Here is a 27,285-nt window from a genome sequence, read left to right on the forward strand (position 1 = left end):
TCATACTGGCAATGTGTCTAGTTAATTATATGCATGTGCATTTAAATTGCGTACATAGATTTGAACCTTTTAATATTCTGTAGGGTGGTCCCTTTATAGTTAGAGTGGGCCTAGTGCTCAATTCCAAATTAACATACCTCTAGAGGATGCAAATAAGGACCAGCTGATGGAAAAGAAGCAGCTCTGCTGACCCATGTAAAGAAGGCGATAATACCTGTCGAATGTAACCCCAATGCCTTCTTCCCAGGCATTTGGAGGAGGAAAACAATTAACCCCATCTAGGGACCAAAAGAAAATAATAGCATCAAGATTAGAGCAAGCATATCAATAGCGTGATTTGTTGCACTTTATTTGTGCTCTATAGACTTAATTCAAAGCATGACAATTATAAGTTCCCCAGATTTATTAGCTGAATATGAGCCTAAACTAAGCTCTAAGTGAGCAGATGCTCTTTTGAAGTTGTTAGTAATGAAATGAAGGTGCTGAAAACTGGGTAATTTAAATATAAAAATTTACTTAAATAGTAAATTTTGAGGATATCTTGGAAATTTAAATATTGTGTTCATCTATTCTATGAATTACTTCATTCTGTTTTTACTCTTAACAATTTTTTAAATAAGTGATAAGCTACTTACAGTTTCAGTCTTTGAAAATCATATTTTGTTTATGCAAATTGTGTTGGCATTTGGGGTAATTCTGGAGTGCTCTTTTTTAAATATGAGATTGTAGGCTAGTGCATTTTTATTCTGCTGAGCACAGGATATAGGGTTTAAAACAATTTAGGAGTGCAAACCCTAAGATTTTGTGTTTAAAATATAGGATGATTAAAACTAGTGGGCTTCTTACGTATCTAGTCTTATACTTTGGTGTGATCTTCTATGCATAGCTAAAATTATTTTTAGTTCTTCTTATTAATATTTGATTTTAAAGCTATTTCTAATGACACTTAGGACCAACTAATCTTAACAAACCAAAGATGGCTTCTACAGGTTGTTTGATGTTTTTTGATGAAAAAAAATCCCAGCTGGTTAAATGAGGCTATTTCCAGCTGTTCTAACTGGGAATCATTCTCAAGCTAAAGCAGTAGTGCTTTACCATCTTATGAACCTTTAGTTTAAATCCCTTTCAACTGTTTCTATTTATTAACCACCTGCTGTGCCTTTTTAAATGCCACTATCTCCACAGGGTTACAGCTGCTGATGAGGAGAAAAAAAAAGGAGATAAAACACGTGTGTGTGTATATATATATGTATATAGAAGCCTATATGAGAGACACCCTGCTTGGGTACTCGTTTAAATGTCTATTTTTTAAAGGTGATGTTATTTTCCAAATAAGCCCACAGCTTTGTTGCCTCCCTCCCAGTGATAATGATTCTTTGGTTGAGAACAGCATTTGCATATGCTGTCTTTATGCTCCCATTCCATATCCTGGCCCCTGTCATCCATACACTATATACAGCAGGATTCACTGTGTCTTCTGCAATCCCCTCTTTGTTTTTTTCTGCCATATAGGAAACTTCTAAAGTTAAATATGTGTAACATCCTTGTCAGTATAAATAAAAATAACAGAATCTCCCAAATCTACACTGTCTCTTGTTTTAAGCACTGTAAAATGTGGCATTGAGTGCAGTAGCAGTGTTTAGACATAAATTACTGATAGGCTAAAATTAATAGCATCCATTCTCTTTTTCCACTTTAATATTGTAATAGATTCCTATCATATTGCATATTGGGATAGTATAATGGATCAATTTTTAAAACACAGTTGGTCTCTGGTTCTAACTTCTAGTCACCAATGATTATGTTCCTTAGCTAATAATATTAAGGTACTTGGATTAAAGGTGTTAACAGGAGTTCCTTAGCAATTGCCCAATTCTTACTAGACTAGTGTCAACTTTAATAAAATAGAATGTTAGAGTTGGAACCCTTTTGACTGTTTCAACAGAAACAAATGCATTTTTTCCTCACAAGACTAGTACTTTATGTTAAATAGAGTAGCAATATTATAATGCAGCATTGTATTTAGCACAGATCCAGAACTGTGAAATCAGAACATCTTGGTTTCAAATCTCAGCTCTGCTACTTGGTAGTGGTAATAAACATTGGTTAAATGATGTCAGCTGTATTGGTCTGTTTCCTCATCTGTAACATTGGGCCACTAATCATTGGCAGCTTGATTGGGCCATCATGAAGGGTAGATGAGGTAATATAAGTAATGTGTTTCGTGTAGTGTCTGACATGTAGAAGGGATGGCTATTATTTTAATTCATTTATTAATAAAGTATGTATTAATCATTCACTATGTGCCAAGCACTTTGTTGGGCATGGAGAATTTGGTATGAACAAAACAGACACACACTCTACTTTTGTGGACTTACTGCCTGTCTAACCTTATTGGAGCAAAGGAACAGTGGGTAGTTTCTGTGATGCTATTTATCAGGCTGGTATTTCTTAATCACTATTCTAATTTGCTTTTTCCTTATGTATCCTTCTAATTACTATGTTAATGTCTATCCATTGCATTGGAATTCATGTAGGATTGTCTGAATTTGGGAAAATATTCTATGGGTTTATAGAGCAGTTAATAGTACTTGAATATCTGACTCATACTGAATGCATTTTGAAAGGTAAGGACCATCCCCTCATGCAATTGATTTTGTGTTGTGTTTCTTTAAAAAACTTTCTAACTTTAGATCAATTTTCCTGGTTGTGGTTCTGTTAGATATGTAATGCATTAAAATTGGAATTTAAGGCTATACAGATTTAACTTGAGGGCATGACTGTTATTATTATTATTATTTTACTCAAAAGAAGAAACGAGTTATAAGTTCTGATCTTCCCTGAGTAACCTTGGCTTTTAAATAGCCTTTAACAGATACAACCAGAGAGTACTTTAACAGTCAGTCATGCTGTCTTTGGATAATTCAAAATGACAAGCTACCACTTTTCAGTGCCTGGCACAGTCAGAAAATATTCATATCATCTGAAGGGCTTCCCCGTGGATTAGATGTGAAAAGGGTTCTATATGAAAGGTCCAAGAATCCAGACTAGTTTTATTTTCAAATGTTAATTCTCATCATTTTTACTATGAATGCTAAGAAACCACAAGGGAGCTATGTGAACCTTTTCACAATTTAATCGACTTAGTCTGGAGGAGCCTTTAGGAGAAGCTGCTAGAATGATAAGAAAAAGAAACCTGGTTGATGAGGCCTGAAATTACAACAGCCATTGATCAAGAGTTACATTGCTTCCCAGCCTTAAGGCCCTCTTCACTAGTAAGAATAGTGCAAATCCCCTCTACTTCCATAGGTCCTTTTTTGGGAAGCCAAAATATACTATACCATCTTTCTCTTTTTGGTCATTTTACATGGAGAAAATATGCCATTTTCATTTAAAATGGGAAATGGAAATGTTTACCACTATGATATGTTATCAGTTATAGAATTCAGTTCTCTCACCCTCTTGTTTTTCCTCTTAGTCCTCCCACTGAGTTTCAGGATTAGTTTCAATGCCCCGGTGTCCTCCAGTGAGTCATTCTTTACTCAGTCTTGAGTTTAATATATTTTTATTGTAAAACAGGGTTTTAAAAATTAAACCAATGTTTGCCTTGAAGCTCTTATTTACCAGACCTGATAAGAGAATAAAATATTAAATCATTGTCTCTTTGTGCATATATCACGAACAATTTATTTCATCTCAAATTTGATTTTAGAATTGCATGCGCAAATTTCAACTTAGTTCAAGGATGACGGTAGTAATCAAAGCTTATCGCCACATAATATTCTCTGCCCATAATCAGTGTCAAGAATTGAGATAGAAGGGACTGTGGCAGCCAGAGCTTTGAGTCATGGTTTAGCTGTTTGACCTTTGGAAGTTACTTAAACTCTCTGAGCTTATTTAGCTTTAAATTACAGCCTGCTGGCAGTGTTGTTATATAAGCTGATTTATTAAAAAAAAAAAAAAAAAACACTAGGCAAACAATAATTCAAATTTATTGGTGTTTATATTTTAAATTTTTAATCTAATTTTTTAAATAAAATATTATAACATGAAGTTGAGAGTGCAATACAATTTAAGCTAATTCAGCTCTTTAAGTGTCTGTACATGGAAAGTTGAAAACTCACCTAGAGGTAAGTTTCACCAGACATTTGTTTCATGACAGGACTTCAGCATGAAGATATTATCCTACATACTTGTACTCGACATCCTCACAATCTGGGTGGAGAGAGAGAAGTAAGCTGACACTTAGGATGAGGAGTGCTGTAGTTAAGGAATGAAAGGTGGGTGGGGGTCGGAGAACACTTTCCTGAGGAGGAAGGCTTGAACTGAATCTTGAAGGAGAAAGTGAATACAAGTTTTTCAGGCAGAGAGCTGGGATGGGATATTTCAGGCAAAGAGAGCAATGGGAATAAGGAAGACTGGAAACCAGAAGCAACTTGGCAGGACTAAAAAGGGGGTGTTGTCTGGAGATAGTGTCTAGATCATGACAGGTCTTACGTGTTATGCTACAAGATTTGGATCTTATTTTGATTTCATTTTGGGAAGCACTTGAACGATTTTGAGCCAACAAATGACATCATCAAATGTGTAACTTAGAAAAAGTTACTAAACCAGTTTTCTCTGTTATATTTCAGTCTGGTTCTTTCTAGTCATCCATTGAAAATCAACTTCCATATCAGAGGAAACAATTATCTTGTTTAACCTAAGACTGCCATCACATGGGTGTTAGGCATTTGTAATGTTTAAGATCTTTGTTGAAAGCTATGAAAATTGCCACCCAAATCTTTAAATTTTAGTAGCTCACAGCAGTGAGATACAAAGTTCATCACATTTGACAATATCATTTCTTTATTATAGCTGAGGCCAGGAAGGAAAATTTTGCTTTTGGGCATCATCCAACATCCTGAGCCTTTTAACACACTTGGCATAAGGATGTCACAGACATTTCTTCCAAGGTACAATTCTTACATGATAATGATCTGTCATCATAAGTGTATTGTGTTTGACAGTGAACAGTAAGAAACCACTGGTTGATGTCTTTTATATTACACATTACACAATCTCTTTCTACAGCCTGGTTTATAGAAGCAAGATCATTTTGCTAAGCATAACCTTATCAAGACCTCCTGGTTCTGAGTTCCTCACCCCTTTTCAGACAGGCAACACAGTTGTCTGCACTCATTGCCTATCCTCCAACGTCATTTCTGGTTAGAAGCAGAAAACACAGTAAGAGTCCCTGCCTCTGAGTCTGAATGAATGTCTTACTAGTGGTTTTCATATGTGCACCATGGGTGCTTTCTGTGTTTCTGGCTTCAGTTTCTAACTTATTTAGGAATCTATCACAGTCTGCCTTTGTTTCCCATCCAGGTCAGGGGCAGTGTACATTTTTTTTTTTTTTTTTTTTTGGTGAGCCAACCTCCATCCCAAGAAGCTGTATTTGTCCTTGTCCTTTAGAGTCTTCAAGCTTTTCAGATCTGCCTACACGCCTGACTCACCTTTTTTGGTCCCAGTTTTCAAAACACAAATAAATAAAAGCAACACAAAAATGTAGCCTAACAATGTTTGGATTAAATCCAATTTAATAATAGAAAAAGCTAAGAGATATATTATAATGGGAAAAAAATGTGTGGCTTGGAGTCAAACATACTACCATCTATTAACATGGATCTACCAAACATCCGAGCTACCACACTGAGTGCCTTATACACATCACCACAGCAGCCCTGTCACAGAGGTTTCCATATAGGAACTGGGCCTTTGAGGGCTTATAAACACACTCAAGATACAGAGCTGCTAAGGGGTGGTTCTAGAATTGAACTCCAGATCTGTCTTTCTGCCTGGGTGCTCTTTTCACCCTGCGACACTCTCTCTCAACAATGAATCTTCAGATAAAGTGAATGTTTTGTTAAATAATGCATTGCCCTAGAATAGTACTTTGAAGTTTATAAAGTCTCATTTGATTTACAGAATAACTCTGTGATGTAAGTTTAATTATCCCTGTTTTCCATGAGAGAAAACTAAAGCGTGGTGAGATTAAGTAACTTTAAAAAAAGTTAAGTAACTTGCACAATACAACTTATTAATGCATTCTAGTATTCATAAACTTGATCATGCATATATAAGATCAAGAATCCTTAAGAGAGGCTGGGTGCAGTAGCTCACACCTGTAATCCCAGTACTTTGAGAGGCCGAGGTGGGTGGATCATCTGAGATCGGGAGTTCAAGACTAGCCTGGCCAACATGGTGAAACCCCACCCATCTCTACTAAAAATACAAAAAATTAGCTTGGCGTGGTGGTGGGCAGCTGTAATCCCAGCTACTCAGGAGGCTGAGGCAGGAGAATCACTTGAACCCAGGAGGTGGAGGTTGCAGTGAGCCAAGATCGCGCCATTGCACTCCAGCCTGGGCAACAAGAGGGAAAGTCTGTCTCAAAAAATAAAAAAAGAAAATAAAAAAATAACTCTTTAAGAGAGACACACTTGTATTGTTCACCCTACTGATGGTAGGCACTGTTTGTTGCTTTGGGCAGATTTGTTGACAACAGTGATCGCCAAAGGGGAAATGTGTATGACTTTTTTTTTTAGTCCATGTTTCTGCGGCATTAACTTTGGTTTATACAGACCGTCTATGTAATGCTTGTTTTTCTACCTGATTACATAAAGTACATTCCATGTATGAACATATCAAGGTAAAAATTATATATCTCCCTCACAGGATTGTTTCACATCAGGCAAAAAAAGTCTCCCCTTTTATGGCTTTTTTTTTCACACAGGAATAATTGTTTGCCCCTTTATTTATTAATTTATTAAAAATTAATAAATCTTTATTAGGATCTTAAAGCTAATATCATACAATGATGATATATCGATGTACTTTGGTTTCAAATACGTTCCCCTATCACCTCCCACCATGGGGAGCAATTTATGCATTTTACTATTTAAATCTTCATTTATACTACTTTTTATTTTCTTCAGGTTTTGTGATGAAGGAACCTGTACAGATAAAGCCAATATTCTGTATGCCTGGGCAAGAAATGCTCCCCCTACCCGGCTCCCCAAAGGTATGTAAGAGGCCTCTTGGGTGGTCATATGTTCAGCTGCCTAATTTCTGTTTCCAAAGTCCTTTTTATTATAGTCCTTTCTAACCAGTGATGACAATGTTCTATATTGCTGCTTCACAGTAAAAGTGCTTGCATTACCTGCTTTGTATTGAAAATGTTTCATTTAGGTAGTTACTCTTTCTCTGCCTCTCTTTGGTAAGTAGTTTGCCCACACAACAGTTTAGATAAAATTAGAAAATAACCAAGGATAGATACCTCAAGCCACCTTTGACCTAAGGCACATTGGTTCTTGACAGCAGACACATTTCATGAGCCAAGAGAGCTAGGAATTAAATAAATTGCTGTTTCAGCAGAGATTTTTTTACAGTCTTGGAACCTAGGTATTTAACATGGTGCCAGACCTCAGCTGGCTTTCTGACTGCACCTCTGAATTGTACATAGCTTCCAACGTGTGAATGTATTACCAGACTCTGTTTTATTACCTGAATATTTCTTAATATTAAAGGGTGTGTGTGGTTCTGTTACAGAATAGGTCTGTCCTGGTTCATGGATGATCTTGTGATACACGTGCATCTCTCTTTCCTCCCTTACTCATTGCCAGCATCATTAAATGATGTCTGATTTCTTGCACTTCAAATGAGCCTCAGAATTCTCTCCATATGAGGCAGCTGCAACCAGACAAGTTTGAAACTAACAGGGAGGTCTGTCATAGATTTGTTGACAGATTTGGATACATTACTAGAGGAGATCTGTAAAAAAGAGATTTGTAAAAAAAAAAAAAAGTATACTTCTGCCGGTAAATATTTTCTCTGTGAATTTTTTAAAGCTCACTAGCAAGCTTTATTAACAGTAAGACTATTGGTGGGGCACGGTGGCTTAAGCCTGTAATCCCAGCACTTTGGGAGGCCGAGACGGGCGGATCACAAGGTCAGGAGATCGAGACCATCCTGGCTAACATGGTGAAACCCCGTCTCTACTAAAAAATACAAAAAAACTAGCTGCGCGTGCTGGCGGGCACCTGTAGTCCCAGCTACTCGGGAGGCTGAGGCAGGAGAATGGCATAAACCCGGGAGGCGGAGCTTTCAGTGAGCCGAGATCCGACCACTGCACTCCAGCCTGGGTGACAGAGCGAGACTCCGTCTCAAAAAAAAAAAAAAAAAAAAAAAAAAAAAAGTAAGACTATTAACAATATTCAAATTCCAAAAATTCACTGACATAATGGACTTTAGTAATCTACTTGGCAACTAGTTTCCTCAAAGCCATTTTTGTAGATACCTCTTTTCACAGTGGAAGACAAGTAATGCCACTTAAATGCTCCTAAGAAGTCTATTTCCTATATTCAATCATAAAATAAATATGAATATATACAAAGCAAAATGGGAGAATGGGTTTATGTATGTCTTTTAAATAATCAATAGAGACAGGATTTTGTTTTGTTTGTTGTATTTCTTTCAAAATGAGTGAACTGTCCTCTTAAAGTGTGATTACTCTGGTTCTGAAGTGGGAACTATGAATAGAATTTCATCATAGTTTTGAGGAGATTATAATGACAGATTATATTAGAAATTCTCAGTCAATGTCTGGTTTATTTCAGTTTTCATATAATATAATTTTATATGTTATATGTTATTTTATTTCCCTCTGGATTTCATAGATCAGCAATTTGAGATTAACTCCATTTTAGATGCTCATTTCTAATATATTAACTTTTTTGTAAATCTTTAGGTGTTGGATTCAGAGTTGGAGGAGAGACTGGAAGTAAATACTTTGTACTACAGGTACACTATGGGGCTATTAGTGCTTTTAGAGGTAAGTTTTGAAATGTTGGAACTAAGCAAAACTTCCAGTACTATATTGTTTAAAATACATGCACAAACTATTATCTACATCTTAAAAAGAATTGCCCACACCCTCTGCCCACTGGGGAATAACAGCTCTTGTTTCCTTTAATTTGGAACTGTTGAAGGAATGAATTTTATTTTAGAAGTCATTTCTGTTAGGCACCTGTGCATGCTACTGTGTTTTCTTTTATGCTGACTTTATAGAACTCTCTTGCCTTCTAGTGTATTGTTTTATCAGCCTGCTCTTGCTCTTATTAAGAGTGCTGATCATTCCAAGCAACACTGTTGGAAAGCATAGGAAGGTACTGGTTGTTTATATTTATGTTGCTCTGAGCAAGCCACTGAAAGCCTATAGGTTCTGCAATACCAAAGAGGTTCTCAAACACTCAGGCTCATGTCGATTCCTTATCTATCCATACCTGGCACTTCATGAACTCACCCACTGTCCACTACTGTAAGGCACAGACCCCAGCCACCCTTTAGGTAATGCCGAATACTCCCCTAGACACATGTTACTCTACCTGTGATCTCTATGCACTTTATTTAAATGCCCCTTTCCTTATTATAGATCGTTGGTATGAGGAAGGGGCCTTGTTCCCAAGGCAACCAAGGTCAATGCTTGTTAATCCTGCTGCTGCATTTAGTCAAACTCCAACTGCATTCGGGTTCACATGGGACTGTAAATATTAAGTAGATTTCTCCTTGTCTTTATTGCTTTTCTACTATGTCTTGCTGACTTATATATATTCTCCTGAATTCTCTAATTTAACATTATGTTTCTAACTAACCTGATACGTTTCCTTTCCAAACACATTAGATATCTCTCCAGCAACTAAATTTGGAAGTAGATGACCATCTCTGCCTATGAAATACCTTTTAGGACCTTTGCTAAGAAAGCCCCATGGGGTAGAAAGGGCCATAGATTGTCCGCATTCAGAACGAGGACAGTAAATGCAGTCTCCCTGTGGAAAAGGGTGTTGAAAGAATGATTTTATGTCATTGAAAACATTCTACAATCAAATATATTATAAAATAATACATTTATTAATATATTAATAAATATGTACATATAAATTTATATATATATATTAATGGGCCGGCCTATGAACCTAAGTTAGAAATAAAACCTATTTTTAGATTAAAAATTTGCTTTGAATTATACACAAATAACTTTTCATTTTTTGGAATAGAACATAAACTGTTAACTCTGTAATACTGAGAGAAGGTTTTGCTGAAAACAAACAAATAAATAAGGTTTGTGTTTGGGGAACAAAGACAGAGATTATCTGCTCTAAAAATTGACCATGCTGATTTCAGTAGAACAGGTGACTAAGACTGCTGACTTCCAAAGTATTGACAAGGCTTTAATTTCCTCAAAAAAGGCTAGCAGGCCTTCCCAGATCACCACAACTAAAGTAGCTCATCATACCGGCACATGTTCTCTCAAACCTTAATCTCTACCCTCTATAAAACCCTGGACTTAACTTTTCAATCTAATTCCCCTCAGTTTTGTAAGGATCCCTAACAGATACTGCACTGGTACTCCAGAGAAAACACATGATATATGCTTGTTTTTTAAAATATTTAATTTAATTTCTTATAAGGAGTTAATTTTGTTTTATAATTTATGTTTAATCTAGGAATAGTAAAAGTACTGATATTTTAATATGTAAACATCTAATTATTCTTTGCTGTAAGAGACAGATGAGAAACTTTAACTTTTCAATAGTAATTTTTTATTTTCTCTTAAGAACAGTTTTTCTAAAAGAAAAGATATATGAGGTAAAGAGATTACTAGTGCTATAATTCATGTAACTTATTGTAATATTATAAAAATGTAAGCAAAAATTTCACTCATGTAATTCATCCAGTAGATACTATCAGGTCCCTAAAGCTTTATTTAGAGTAGTAAATAAATATATGGGAAAATATCAAATTTCACTAAAACAATGAGATATCATTTTACATTTATTAATTGGGGGGGATGGATATTAAATTGTCCAGTGTTTGGATGAATCTGATGCAGTTTAGGAGGCTTTATAAATTTAGTATGATGTTTTGGATAGCATTTTTACCATTTCATGTAGGTTTAGTATATAGTATTAAAATCTTGTACTAGGCTTTTGTCCTAAAGAAAGATTTTTTTTCCTTAAAAATGCACCTCTATCTACCCAGTTATTCATGCACATGAAAAACTGGAAAGTTCACAAACGGCCCTCACTAGGACATTGGTTACATAAATGGTATAACAACAAAAATAGCCAGCAATAAGATCAAATACAGACTATATAAAATTGATGTATGCTTACCAGGATTGTAAGGCCCAAGAAAAAAAGGAAATGGTTGATGAATAAGAAAGGCAGGATTGGGTGATTTTTTTTTCCTTTAAAATGTTATAACATTGTCTTTTTAATTACATGTTTAAATTCCACAAATAGAAGCATTTCGTTAACTCCTTCAATACCTTCCAGTTAGTGTACTGCACTCCCACTCACACCTCATGCCAAAAAGAGTTAGTATGAATATCTATATGCCTGATTTACTATAGGAATGTCTTCTACTTTTAGCAGCTTCTGTATTGTGATCTCATACTTATCTCCAGATGCACCTAGAAGTGGAAAATAATTATATCATTATATCTTCTAATTATCAAAAATGCATTAAATATGTATGTGAAGTACATATATATACAAACAAACACACCATTATACACACATATATATAATCACAGCACTGCTTTTGGTGCGAGTGTCAGGGAAGATTTGTATTTTCATGGTTTTAAAACTATTGGTGATATTTTAAAGTATATAAATTGTAAATCTGAAGCAGAGTAACACTACTAGGAAATTATTATAGTCTACTGAAAAGTGGGGAAATGTTTGGCTTAAGGGTATGAATATTTTTCCACACAGGGAATGTTTTAGAGAATTGAGAAACTTAGGACCTTTCTTTAATAAAGCACCAGAAATGAAGGCAAAATATCTTCTAAAAGTTGTGGGAATGTGGGAGCGTATCAGAGAGCGCATAACCTGAAGCCATACCTGGGCATGTTTTAGATCAAGCTTGTCCAAGCTGCAAGCCACAGGACAGCTTTGAATGCAGCCCAACACAAATTCATAAACTTTCTTAAAATATTGTGAGATTTTTTTTTTTTTTTTTTTTTTTTTAGCTCATCAGCTATTGTTAGTGTTAGTGTATTTTATGTGTGACCCAAGACAATTCTTCCAGTGTGGCCCAAGAAAGCCAAAAGATTGGAGCATCCCTGTTTTAGACTGTGGTCTTCCTTAGTATGAAAAGATTGGCTGTGATTTTAGAGTGAGTCTATGGGATTACATAAAATGTTTGCTTTACTATTTTTGTTTGTTTGGCATTTTAGAAATTACACAGAATGTGAAGCTGTAAAATAATCCTTTAAAAGCAATCAACTATATTAAATGCCATATCAATCATAGTGTCAAGCCTATACTAGTGCTGGGTATACTAATCTTCCTGCCTGTAGGAGTTTAATGTATTTTAGTAGGTGAGACAAGCACAAAAGGAGTGTGTTCATAGGCAATAGTAATAATGCATACTGGATCTGAAGTCTGCAGAGAGACAGGAGCATACAAGTCTACCTGAAAGTGGAGAGGTATGAAGTCTGGAAAAGACTTTCCAGAAGTTGGACCCAGAGCAGGGTATGGAAGGGTGATCAGGAGCTTCCAGGTCAGAGTAGGAGGGAAGACAGGTTCCAGACAAAGGTAAAAGCAGATGCAGAGATACGGGAGTGAAACAGCATCTTAGACACAAAGAACTTTGGGTCATCTGACATTACTGTAATGTGAAATGCATAGGGAAAAGTGGCAAGAAATTAGAAGAGAGGTGAAAGGTGGGGAGCAAGCCATAAAGATCCTTGCTAGGACTTGATTCCTAAAGCACTCAGAATGCTCTTCAGTCAAGCAGTAACCTGATTGGATTTTCATTTCCTAATGCTGCTCAGTCTTGGGCTTGAGTGCATGGAAAAGCTACTAGCCTTATGAAGAAAGTATGGGGCTGTAGGTGGCCAGAGTGAGCTAGGATTGCAGCTTAGGAAGGCCAGAATGATTTTTTAATGTATAGACTTTTAAATTTTCTAAAACTTAATATTCCATAGGAAATAGAATGTATTCTAATTGGAAATGAATGTCCCATGTAGGTGATAGTATGGTACCAAGTTTGGTGACCAAACTTTAAGTCAAGGCAGACTGGTAATGGCACATCCTAGTTTGATTACCCTCACTGAGCTTCTAAACCTCTCTTTGCTCTCTTTATCTGTAAAATGGTATCATAGTGGTATCATAAATGTGTACCATACCATTATATAAATAAAGGTACCTGGTTAAGTTGTCAATAAATGTTAGCTATTATCATTATAGTCCACATGAAAGGATAAATTTCCCTAAATACAATCTTTTTTCTCGTTACCCATAATATGAAAAGGATGTGGTTACTTTTCAAAGATATTGTAGTTTCTCATTATTTTTAGACACAGAACTGTTTGAGTGTGTCACGTTGCCAGTAGAAGTTTCCTAGTTAAGCTGTGTTTCGTGTTCTCCACAGCAGTTTTTGTTATTCATAGTTCAGCTATACAAAGCTAAACTGTAAGACCAACTTCGTGCCCTTAAGGAAGTCAGAATAGTGAGAATTGGGGATTCCTCCAGGTTTCACTCTCCCCATTTTTTTTTTTTTTTTTGGACCAGTTTTTTCAGCAAAGTCTCGTTCCGAAGCGAAAATTATCCTGAGATTGTTGCTGAATGCTGCCGCATTTCTTCTAGATGTTTTGGCCTAGGAGAATCTTAAGAAAACTCTCCTCTCATTTTCAGAATTTCTGGCATTAGCTTACTAGTCTCCACCAATAACTCATTTCTCAAATTGAAGATCCTGTGCACTAACCTATTGAAGTTGGAACTGATATTCTTAGAATGAAGGTCAGGGTCTCTTCCCAAATGTATAGCCATGATTGTCTTTGGACTGGCAAGATTTCCAAACTATACTCCACTTACTATCATTAAGCTCTTGGTGCATATGGGAAAGCTAGCAGATGTTATTAACAACAAACCACACACACACACACACACACACACACACACACACACTCTCTCTCTCTCTCTCTCTCTCTCTCTCTCTCTCTCTCTCTCTCTCTGTCTGTCTCTCTCTGGGCTTGTTTCCATGCCTTTCTCACAGCCCTATATGTACACCTGCATTTTGTATATTGCTAAATGTTCCTGGAAGTCTAGCCAAAAGTTTCACTTTCCTTAGAGTGGGTGTTTAATATTTACATTCTAAATTAAATGAATACAGCCTGGAGATCCTATTTTCAACTTTCCTTTATGTAAGCTCTAAGAAGTTTAGTCTCCGAACTTTGGGGATTATATTAGTAAAATCAGATCATAAAGTTCTAGTTAGAACCTTCAGAGGATGATTGTTTTCAATAGCCACATTTTCCAGAATGCTAAGGTTTTAACCCTTTAAGTACTATAATGGTAAAACATCTTGGATAGAAATCATTTTAGAATATATTATGTGTCTTTGCTGGTCACGGTGGCTCACGCCTGTAATCTCAGCACTTTGGGAGACCGAAGCAGGCAGATCACTTGAGGTCAGGAGTTCAAGACTAGCCTGGCCAACATGGTGAAACCCCGTCTCTACTAAAAATATAAAAATTAGCCAGCTGTCGTGGTGTGTGCCTGTAATCCCAGCTACTAGAGAGACTGAGGCAGGAAAATCGCTTGAACCCGGGAGGCAGAGGTTGCAGTGAGCCATCACACCACTGCAGTGTAGCCTGGGTGATAGAGTAAGATTCTATCTCAAATAAATAAATAAATAAATAAATAAATAAATAATAGAGTATTTATGTGTCTTAGGAAGTTAAATTAGATGGTATATGTTAAATACCTACAGCTGTGCCTGACACAGCAGATTGGCAATGAATGTTAGTTCTCCTTATCCCCTTCTCCCTTTTCTTCATAACTTTGAGATATCCTAGTGAATATTAACAATTGTGCTATGATTTCTTTCCAGTTTTTAGGAGTACGTAGAGTTTTTCTATGTAACTGGGCTTATTGCCATCTCCTATCTGCTCTTCTATATTTTCTGTAGCTTCCTTTGTTGTCAAGCTACCATTGCAACTCATTTCAATTCACATGATGCACTACATGGAGGAAAATATGAGTAAGAACAAAACTCTGCCCTCATAGAGTTCCCTGTCCAGTAAGCATAAGTATACTTAAAACAATAACTGTAATAATGTGAGCCAGTCACTATTCACAATAGTAAAGACTTGGAATCAACCCAAATGTCCATCAGTGACAGACTGGATTAAGAAAATGTGGCACATATACACCATGGAATACTATGCAGCTATAAAAAAGGATGAGTTCGTGTCCTTTTTAGGGACACGGATGCAGCTGAAACCATCATTCTCAGCAAACTATCGCAAGAACAGAAAACTAAGCACTGCATGTTCTCACTCATAGGTGGGAATTGAACAGTGAGAGCACTTGGACTCTGGAAGGGGAACATCACACACCAGGGCCTATTATGAGGAGGGGGGGAGGGGTGAGGGGGGAGGGATGGCTGTGGGAGTTATACCTGATGTAAATGACAAGTTGATGAGTGCTGACGAGTTGATAGGTGCAGCACACCAACATGGCATAAGTATACATATGTAACAAACCTGCACGTTGTGCACATGTACTGTAGAACTTAAAGTATAATTTAAAAAAAAAAAGAAAAAAAAATAATAATGTGAGCCAGTACAAAGTAAGTGCCATGAGAGAGGGGATTGGAAAGCAGGCAAGATCACACCTAGTGTAGATGTTTCAAGTTACCAGATTGATACCATATAAGCACCCTTCTTCCTGTTCTAAATTTATGTGTTAGATATGGAATCTAGATGAGTTTCATATTATCAGTGAGCATAAATAGACTTTAGCTTGCAGCCCTTATGGGGAACTTTTAAAATAAAAACATGATCATCTGGAAAATGGGGATTAAAAAATAAAATAAAAACATGGGAACACTGCAGCCTGGACTTTGTGACCATCAGATTTGATTTTTCCTTGCCCTCTTGCATTATTCCATGCTGGCTGTGGTCCACTCGGGTGTGGTTTCTGTATAGCTTAGATCCAGACAGGTGGATGTTCCTGAACACAGGGTGTGCATCTGTATTCACACAAATACACATATACACCCACAAAAGGTTCCTATTTAACTACAACTGAAAGAGTAGTAGAGTGAAGAGGCAGGAATGGTAACCATGGCAGGAGGAAGAGAAAACAGAGGACTCCAGAGGAATTCTGATTCCTCTGTGACTCCAGCTGTATCTCTACCTCTTAGAAGACTGCTGCCAGGAAGCTATTAGGAAAAGCTTTGAAATTGTGAGTGCAGGAAAAATCCCTTGCTAATGCATTTTGAACAAGATGGAGCAGAGATCAGTGGCAAGGTAACTGTGCTTAAAATTATTTCATTCCACTATAAAGCGGGTTGTTCTGACTTCAGTGTAAGCATTACAGTGCTCCTGACTTCCTGATACCTAATTGGAGAGAGAGTGGGAAACTGGGTCAAAGATTGTTCCCTGTTGCTTACCCTGTTGTCTTCTCTCAATCTGCGCAAGTAGCTTCATCCTACGTGCTTTCCAGTGAAATACATTAATCCTGCTTTTACTCACTCTACTGCAAAGTGCACAATACTATGGGCCAGATTATTTAAGCCTATGCATATTAAAGTATTTCGGATTACTTTCCATATTTAAGAATCTCCTTTGAAATTGCAAATATGGGAGGGAGGGTATGGTTACTGCTTCTCCAACCTCAGCTTACATAGACGCCCCAAAGCCACTGGGTCTCTGCACTGGAAGGGAGACATAAATAGCACCATCCAAGCACTCATCCTGGCCTTCCCTGAATAGGACCCTGGCATGTACATCATCCATCAATCTGATTCCCCTTTCCAGAATAGACCGTAATGTTAGTTCTTATCATGATCTTTCATTCCAGAACACATATCGTGTTTCCAAGTTCTCAGTTCCAGGGATAGCAGCCCTGCTGAAACAAGCCTCATCCCTGGTAGATCCAGAAATGTGTCAGAAATATGGTTCCAGGAAGGGTACACTTTTACCTCAGTTTTCCTTCTTTATACTCAAGGCTCTGGTACTCATGTCATCTGCCAACTCTCCTTTCTTCTCTCCCTAACTCCCATTTCCAGTTTCTCTAGTGTGCCTTGATGGGGATAGGGACACAAACCTTTATCCAAATACTTGGGGGCAGATGTGGTCTGGAATTAGGAAGTTTTAACATTTTTGAAAGGTATTAAACTGAATAAGTCATGTACCCTATCACCTTTGTGAATCTGGGGTACCATCCCTAATTAGATACACTAATGTTTCCATAACAAACGTTTAAATATTCACACAAAAAAGAATAAAACATGAATATCATCACATTCATTCAAGTCAGATTTTGCTGCCAAAACTTTATGAAAAAACTTTAGGCTTCCAAAGCTGTTTAGACTTCAGAATTGCAATAAATTCTGGTATTAAAACAAAGAAATTATTTCTTCATATTTGAGTTTTCAGTTAAAATACTAAAAGGGATTGGAGGACTCTGGATATATCTGCACATTTTCCCTTTAAAAGAATCTTCTCTTCTGAACTTTATTTTTCCTCTTTTGGAAAATATAGAAAATTATTAAAAAGAAAAGTTGAAAATCATTTGTAATACCCCTACTATTGAAAAAAAAAGATAAAACCCTCTTCAATCACACCTCCCTTTCTCACCTAACTCCTCCCCACCCCAACTCCAGGTAGCTATTGCTTATATCTGCCAACTTTTCATTAGCTTATCTCAGCATTTCCATATGTGGATGATAAACTAATGTATCAGATATGTGTATATGTACTTTTTTCTTTTTTTGGGACAAGAATTAGATCACATTTCCCACAGATCTGCATCTGTTGTTGTTGCTTTTCACTTAACAGTGTACCCTGGACATATTTCTAAGGCAGCACATGTAAATCTCTTCCATGATTTATAAAGGCTGCCTAGTATTATTTTTTGTAGATATACTCTAATGTATATATCTTATTGTCTATTAAAGATGCTGCAAGTTTTTTGCTATTATAAGCAATGTTAGAAATGTTTTAGGTAACCATGTATTGCTACTGCAGGGTAGATACCTAGAAATGAGATTTTGGGGTCATGGAGTGTTTAAACCCTAACAGATTCCACCAAATTGCTTTACAGTTTTTCCAATTTACAATCCACAGTGAATGAGCAAGTCCCATATCCTTGCCTGCACTAGATGTTTTCACACTTAAAAAATTTTCCTCAGTGTTTACTTAAACAAACAGACTCCTTATAATGTTTCATTTAAAAGATAAGAATTAACTGGAAGATCTTAATATTATTAGAATTACCTCTAAAGTTATATAGTCTAGATCAGGATTTCTCAAAATCTAATCAGAGGACTGTCTGCACCAGACTCTCCTTGGGCTACTTTTTAAAATGAAAGTTCCTAGTTCAAACTAGGCCTACTGAATCAGATGCACAGAAGGTAGAGCATAGGCAGCCTGAGCTGGCTCAGATAGGCTCACAAGAGCCAATTGGTAATTTGCAGTGTTTTTGTAAGCTGATTGTTAAATATAGCGATCATTAAAAATAAAGGCAAGAAATACTCAGAAATCTTTATTTCCTAATTATTTTACTATATTTTACTATTATCTGTGCTCTTGAGGGTATTTGCACCTGTTGTATCTGTGTGGTAGAAATACTACAAAGTGTTATTTTACTGCTAATTTCTTCCTAAAGCAGTGATGTCATGTTGGTAGTTTGAAATTGACTGTGGTGGGAAAATTTACATTGAAATCAGCTGTGGTGGAAAAATTTACACCATGGAAATTCACAAATAGTGCAAGTCTAAGTTCTATCTATTATTTTGCTGGCTGTCTAGATCTGAGAAAATGATGGAGAGGATGTTGGCAATGTAGATTACTGTGAATGCCCCCCAAAATTTAGGACATACTCTTCCAGGATTTGCACACTATTATCCATTACACCAAAGATTTTGCTGACATCCTTAATGTGCAAGTGCAGTTCCAACATATGTCTTTGTTGTTTCACTAAACAAAAATATTAACAAGAATTCTTGTCTGAACTACTTCATGGCAATTACAGCCATCAGTGGGCGATTACAACCATCTAAAAAGTAGAGCAAAAGTCAAGAAAAGAATTGTGTGAGAGTCAACTGCTTATACGAAGTTAATAATGAAAAGTATTGTATATTTTATTATTATTTATAAATTGCTGCACATTTTTGCCAGTAAAAACTGTAATAAACATATATACACACGAGTAGTGTGTATTATTTTTCACAGAGCTAGTGTATTACTAGAATATCACTGGGCCCAGGATTCTGAAATTTTAACAAGCTGCCTCATTGATTTTTATGCAAACTAAACTTTGACAACTGGCACTCAGATTTTCCTAGTAAGGATTAAAGTCACTCCTGCATTTTTTTTCCTATACAACAGGTGTGTCAGGGCAATCTCCTGGGGCCTAGGACATGAGCAGAATAATTTGCATTTACCAAAATAAGTTCAATTAAATCTCAATTCTCTTAAGAAAAGGGGAGCTTTGAAAGAAGAAAATGCATTTAATTACTGTCTAGTTCTTCTAGCACTGTATTTCATTTAGAAATTCGAAGAGGAGTTTATTTTCTTAACTTTTTCACAAAATTTGGCATTTGGATTTTAAAATTCTTTAATAGAAGCTACTTACAATGCATATATGACATTCTTAGAGATTCCCCTCCCCATATACAGGGGCAAAAATGTTCCTTCTTCACACTTGATCTAGATATATATTTTTGAAGAATGGGCCAAAATAATTTATATTCCTTCATGTTTCTACATTTTTATTTTTAAGTGGGATATATGTGGTGACAGACACTAGAAAGGGAAAGGAAGAGGTCGATGAAACCAACTCTGAAAAGAGAAATGATTGGCAAGAAGGTAGCATTCAACCTGCACGAAACGCCATGGCCTTTTCAGTTAAGGAGAAGAGGTTGAAATGGGCTGAGAAGGCACTGTGGAACAGGAAAGCATGACTTTTTGTTTTCTTCTTCTGAAAAGGATGTTATGTGTCATGTACTAATTTGTTTATAAAGCACTTGTTTTTAAAATCAGAGACAGAGAACAGAGTTCAGGGTGACAGAATGAGAACAGTCTAACTAAAAGGGATCATCAGGCCTCACCCTTCCGTTTTACAGAAATGAAGATCGATGCTCAGAAAGGTTGCATGACTTGCCTAAGGTAGTCCAGTGCTATTTAAAACCAAAACAATTGGCTGGGCGCGGTGGCTCAAGCCTGTAATCCCAGCACTTTGGGAGGCCGAGACGGGCGGATCACAAGGTCAGAAGATCGAGGCCATCCTGGCTAACACGGTGAAACCCTGTCTCTACTAAAAAATACAAAAAAACTAGCCGGGCGAGGTGGCGGGCGCCTGTAATCCCAGCTACTCGGGAGGCTGAGGCAGGAGAATGGCGTGAACCCGGGAGGCGGAGCTTGCAGTGAGCTGAGATCCGGCCACCGCACTCCAGCCTGGGCGACAGAGCCAGACTCAGTCTCAAAAAAAAAAAAAAAACCAAAACAATTTAATTCGTATTGGATTTCTAGTTTCTGTATGTAACAAAGTTCATGCTCTAACTATATAAAACAAGTAATAGAGTCACTGTTTTTAAAAGTCTTTTGAGCCATAGTTACGAAGTGGAATGAACTGGTGCTCAGTAAAATTAGTATTAATAAAGATCAGAGTGGTTTACTTCATCTCATTTATGCCTTTTCATTTTCATGTCTGAAGTAATCCATTTCCTTTATCATGTAGAGATATTTCTAAATCAGGCTGCTTGATAATCCCACTGATTTCAGAATTGTAATCGGATATTCTTCATGTTCTTCTCTAACCTTCATTATACACAAGCAGCTTGATGTGAGTCATGTGAATGATTTCAGGACTATTTAATACCTCCCAAATGATCTAAAAGAAGCCTATTATCCTGCAGTACTTTTTTCTCTTGCCAGTCTCTTCACATAACTGTGAGCTCTCTGATTCTCTAGCTTGCTGCATTGCAACTTTGTTAATCATCTTTAGTATGGAAGACAAATGATCCTTAGTCATCTCATTGATTCCATGGGACACCTGTTTATTTTAATACCTAAATATGGCCATTATGTATCAGAAATTACATTTTCATTCATTTGGTTATGAGAAGATATGTAAAGCACTGCAGTTATACTTCTTTTTTAAAGAATATATTCAGAAGGTTTTTTATCCCTTAAAATATGGATTTTTTAAAAAGTAATTCAACATTGAACAATATAGTATTTAGCGTAAGTGATGTCTTTTTTGGGAAAAGAAAAGCTTTCCTACATGCAATTTAGCTTTTCAGATTTACATTTCGTTCTTCTAGTTTTTTGAGAAATCCTTATGCTTTACCTTTATTGATGCCTTTGCAACTCATGTTTTTTTAATCACTCATAATTATTAACTCATTTTTAAAAGCTGGTCAGAGCTACATAGTCATCATCTAATTAATTCCATTTGAATTAATGGCAAATAGCTTTAAATTTTTAACCCAATTAAATTAAGAGGAGAAATAAAAAAGTCACTTGCCCACTGGCACAGACTAAAATTAGGAGCTACATAATTCTGTTTCAGTGAAATTTAGTTCAGGGCGCTCACAACAGTAGCGGAGGTTGGTTTTTCACTGACCACTCCCACTCCCATAGGCTTCCTGCCTTTCACGTTGTTCCCCACTGCTCTCTTCATGGCCCTGACATGTTTGTTTATTACGTTCTAGGAATTCTGGGAAAAGAAGGAAGTCATTAGAGAGAAGTGCTAGGACTTGCACATTCCATTTCCCGTTTAGTACTAATTCCTTTTATGTTAATTAACTGTTTTTACTTGTAAAACGGAAAGGATACCCTAAACAGATACATTACCTAAAAAAGTATTTGATGAAAACCATTCAAATATGTTTAATAATATTGACAGAATATTCTATTAGCAAAATAAAATCAAACATTCCCTAGACGCAGAAGAGAACCTTCTAGCCTTCCTATTTCTCCCAATAGAAACGTTATTCTTTTCATCCAGTTTGTAAACCCTTCACCTGATCTCCATTTCTTCTCATTACATATTAATTATTCTTTTTCCATCTTTAAAAACTTTCAAAACTCTTTCTTCTTGTGGGACCATCTATCCTCCCTCACACTTTTTGAGTCTCATTTCTTTGCAAGTACGTCTTATCCTTGTTTCACAATTTAACTGCGACGTACCCCAAATAATAACTGAAAGTAAAGTAAAATCTGGTCAGTAGCCACAGACCCTTCTTATGCTGACGCTTTGTCTTATAGTATAAAGTCTTGCAAAATTCTAAGGGAATGTTGAGAGATAATTCAGGTCACTGAAGGGTTTCAGTATTTTTTTCATTAACATAATAATCATACTTAGCATTTATATACTACTTTTCGATTTAGAAGTGCCTTATAAATGTTACTTTTTTAATCCTCATGCTACATTACTACATAAACATATTGAATGATGGAAAAATTAATACTAAATCAAATGTATGAGGTATAATGTTCAAAGTGTATTCCCTAATTAATACCAGGGACTACATGCATACATAATTATATGTAAATTAGATATTTTGGATTTATTTTTTCACCAAAGAACCAAAATGCAATACAGAATAGTATTTTAAGTAGATTAAGATGATTGGGTTGAAAATGTAGATACTGATTTTAGGTTGACCTTAAAAAATATATTTATGCCAATTAAATTATAGCTTTTGCAGAATATAAACTTTCTGTGTTCCCAACAAAATGGGTTAGTTTTCCTGCCAGGTTACCCTTCCTTGGTTTATCATGAGTCTTTAGAGGTTTAAGTAAAACAAAAGAGGGACTACACATTGTTGCACAAAATAGTTGAGAATTCCAATGGGAATGAAAGGAAACCTTTTATATATGTATATACACACACATATATATGAAAACACCCTCAAGACTATCAAAAATTTGTAATAATTTTATATGAGAAATAGTTTTCAGCTTTATATTTTAAATTGTATTTAAAAGGACTTTTAAAAATCAAAGCTCTTCAATCCCTTTTCATTACATGATTTATTTTAACTAGTACTTTGTTTATGGTTTCTAGACTTTTGCAGCTACATTCTGGACTCGGGGAAAAACAGATAATAATTGGGACAATGCAAGAGGAAACTGAGATTATCATTTAAAGTGTGTGTGTGTGTGTATATATAATGCTATATATATTTTATAATCTATAATGCTATATATATATATATATATAAATAAAACAGAGGTAAGAAAATGAAAAGTAGTTAGTAGGCCTTTTGACCAGAATAAAGAGGAAATAAAAAAAGTAAATACTTCTTGGTAACCAAGTGTAATGTTTAAAACTGCCCAACCAAAGCCCATGAAGCAAGTGAACAAGTTAGTTAAATGTGTCTTTTGGTTTTGGCCAAAAGACACCTCTTTCAGAAAGACAAATAAATGTTTAAATATGGTATGTACGTAAATATAAAGGTTTAAAATGTAATGCCTCAGGAAGGGGATGTGAGTGGAGGATTTTGGGGTGCTGGTTACATGGATGTGTTAGTTTTTTAAGTTTCCTGGATCTGTACTTTCTGATTTGTGCACTTTTCTCTGTATCAGAGTTCCATAAAGAGTTCTAAAGCCAATCAATAATTTTGAAACTTAGCACCATACCTCTAAAAAATAACTTTATTTATCAAGGATTGGTGGGTTTTATCTTTTAATTTGACTTTCTTGGAAGGATGCCTCTGGAGCAGGTTCATAATTGTGAGAGATGAAATAGTATAAATCATAACTTCACTGTAGACTCACATTTTTTGCATTCATAAGAGATGGAAACAGGAAAGTGCTTTTACATTAGTTGTGCCATAACATCCTCCACATACAGAGCTATTATAAAAGCGGTTGTAGTGCCTGCCTTCCTGCCTTCCATTTTTATCTCTTTTGGGAACAGCACAGGCCATCATTTGTGGAAGTCGTCATCTTGCAGGATGCGTAAATGCATTTTCTCTTCCTTGCCACAAGGCAAATGGAAACTAGTAATTTCTAGTCCCATAGCAGTGAATACAAAATCAAAAGAGGCTAACTCAATGCAGTGACAGTTTCAAAAGGAATTATTTTTGAAGATTTTTTTTCCCGTCGTGCTGGTTTATTTAGCACTGAAGCTTGTCTGCTAACCCAGCTTTCAGCAGCCTCCAGGAAAACCTCGGTGTAGCTGGTGTCATGTATTAACAGTGCCCCTATTTCAGTTATATTTTGCTAAGCAGATACACATTTGCCATGACAGCTTAAAGTGTTGATGCTTTTGAATGGAGACTTTTTTATCTCGATGTATCTGTACCTGGAGAGTCCTGATGCTCAGGACTGGTAACTCAGATTTTGTTTTGAAGGAACTAATTTTAAAAAATCTGGTACTCAGATTTTGTTTTAAAGGAACTAATTAAAAAAAACTTTAATATATGAATTTTCTGGTTAATTTGGATGACCACCATTTTTTGAGTAGTGTTAACTGACTTTAGTACCTGCATTTCTAATCCAGATAGTACAAAAAAAAAAGGAGCTGTGTCTTAGCTTCATTAAAACTGGAGTTTCATTCATCACCTCTAATAGAGCCCAAAGTGAACACAAGATCTGGATCTGCTGTTCCCTCAGTTGGGTTCATTTTTTATTTGCCACTCATACATATGTCCCATCTCTCTGCAGCAGAGTTTCAGTTGCACAGAAATGACCTTTTTTATATAACACAGCCCAACTGTATAGAAATATCTTTTTAAAAAAACAACTTGGCCCAACTGACACAACTGACAGTGATCTGTTCCAATGCTACTGAAACTGGCTGTGTTGGATCTATTAGGAGACCTCTGTCTTTATTCTCCTAAGGGATTTTCAAAGTAATTATAATTATATGAAATTTCCCTCAACTTTAGAAATTAATCCCCAAATAATCTCCTACTCCTACTTGATCACCTTGGGAGCCATGATTTAGTCCCAGCAAAACATCCTGTCCCAGTAATTTAATGTTACTAATTTAGAACAAAGAACCATAAGGTAAAGATCAAAACAGCTTAATAGTCAAATAGTTATTACAACATCTATGTATGTGTATTATTGCAAAGTCATTTGCATTTACTGATAATATAAAAATGATACCCCTGATTCATTTTTGTTTGTAGTTTCAAGACAGAGAATGTAGAGAAGGTGGCCTTTAAATTAGTTCAGAACACTCTGGGAGGGTGGGAAGATATGATGCAGTTTAGAATTATTTGCTTCCAAATTTCCTAAAAAAAAATTTTTTTTGAAACACTCTGTCACCCAGGCTGAAGTGCAGTGATATGGTCTTGGCTTACTGCAGCCTCGACCTCCCGGGCACAAGCAATCCTCACAAGTAGCTGGGGCTACAGTCACACGCCAGCACGCCTGGCTAATTTTTTTTTTTTTTTTTTTTTTTTTGGAGGCGGAGTCTCGCTCTGTCGCCCAGGCTGGAGTGCGGTGGCCGGATCTCAGCTCACTGCAAGCTCCGCCTCCCGGGTTCACGCCATTCTCCTGCCTCAGCCTCCCGAGCAGCTGGGACTACAGGCGCCCGCCACCTCGCCCGGCTAGTTTTCTGTCTTTTTTTAGTAGAGACGGGGTTTCACCGTGTCAGCCAGGATGGTCTCGATCTCCTGACCTCGTGATCCGCCCGTCTCGGCCTCCCAAAGTGCTGGGATTACAGGCTTGAGCCACCGCGCCCGGCCCTTTTTTTTTTTTTTTGTAGAGATACAGTTTCACCATATTGTCCAGGCTGGTCTCAAACTCCTGGGGACAAGTGATTCACCTGCCTCGGTCTTCCAGAGTGCTGGGATTATGGGCATGAGCCATTGTGCCCCGCCTAATTTTTATTATTGAAGATGTTACTTCTTTTTGTTTCTCCTAAGACTTGGCAGTGGTTTCAGGCATACTTTTTAGTACCTCCTTAAAGAAAGAATCCGTTATCCAAAAGGGTGGCTTGGAATAGTAAGAAATGAGTGTGCTCCTAACCTTTACCTTCACCTTCCTAGGAGAGTGTGGTGAATTGAAAATCACTCTACAAATGTCTTTCTGAAGGATGTTCCCAATTAGTAGGACATCATTTATAACAATACATTGGTTCCCTCAGGATCAGCGGTTAATCTCTCTTTATATTGAGGCAGGAAACAACCAGGACAAGATGAGCTCATAAAGTATAGAGCACTATCTCTAGAGGAAAAATTAGGAGAGACCAACAGAACCATCTAAGATCATCTATGAACATAAGATATAGTAGGTTATTATCATGCATTATTCCACATACTTTACTACTTAGCTATGAATCCAAGCAGGAACTACAAGCTATTATGAGAAAAGCAAGCTAAATAGTTTGGGATGGATCACCTCATATCCCATGCATTCACCTCCCATTAAGAGAATTGAGCTTCCTACTTAAGTGTATGTCCTTAAGTACCACTGGTTACTTATCTATTCTTGCTTAATTCCTTTATCTTAGCTTCCAAGGTATTTGAACCTTGGAAATCTCTAAGAGATGGAACCCTTATTTTTTATTTTTGCCTTTTTTTCCTAGTAAATAGCATTTATTAAACATTAATATTAGAGAATTATATTTGACACTCAGATGTGTCACCAATTAGCTGAATTACCTTAAGAGGCAACACACTTAATCTCTGTGACCTCTTTTTCCTATCCATAAAGTGTAAGATTTGAACTCCATCATGTCTGGTTTTCTTTTCGGTTCTGAGATTCTATGAGTCTGCGTATCTGATAAAATACTTCAGTGTGGTTATACATCTCTGCCTGAGCAGAGGAAAGCAATTTCTCAAAGGCAAGCTCAGACCCTGCTGAAGTAGTCATTCAGTTTCATCTTCCTTAAAATTAGATTCTGATTGAATGCTATTTTGAAGTCTCATCCAGTATCTGGAAATACTCATTTCTTTCATTATCAGACTACTCTTTGGAAGTCTTACCACCCAACCACCAGCACTGCAATACTGTCCTATGTTGTGATGTGCCTCTAAGGCATTATCAGACATGGCTATTTTACATTTCTTTTTAAAAATTATTATTTCAACTTTTCCACTGTAAATATCTTCAACATTACAAAAGCTTCTTCTACATGCATATGACATTATAATGGAATATAATGACATAATGAAATATCCCTCTCAGTTTTACCTTATACCTATCTAGTGAATGAAGTTTCATCTCCATATCTTTTTTTTTTTTTTTTTTTTTTTTTTTTTTTT

General features: G+C 36.3%; 1 protein-coding gene across 13 annotated transcripts in view; it reads left to right on the forward strand.

Annotated features, from left to right (window-relative positions):
- Nucleotides 1-27,285, forward strand: part of PAM (peptidylglycine alpha-amidating monooxygenase) — a 282,350-nt gene that overhangs the window by 160,730 nt on the left and 94,335 nt on the right. For all 13 annotated transcript variants that reach the window (XR_003119985.1, XM_025389313.1, XM_025389316.1 and 10 more), the window contains 2 exons: nucleotides 6,975-7,060; nucleotides 8,786-8,869. Coding sequence is in view for 12 of the 13 variants with exons in the window: in XM_025389313.1 (XP_025245098.1) it covers nucleotides 6,975-7,060; nucleotides 8,786-8,869 (170 nt within the window). In the remaining variant the exon portion in view is untranslated. The remainder of the gene's footprint in view (nucleotides 1-6,974; nucleotides 7,061-8,785; nucleotides 8,870-27,285) is intronic.

The sequence above is a fragment of the Theropithecus gelada genome, chromosome 6 (assembly GCF_003255815.1).
Source record: "Theropithecus gelada isolate Dixy chromosome 6, Tgel_1.0, whole genome shotgun sequence".
NCBI classification, from domain to species: domain Eukaryota; kingdom Metazoa; phylum Chordata; class Mammalia; order Primates; family Cercopithecidae; genus Theropithecus; species Theropithecus gelada.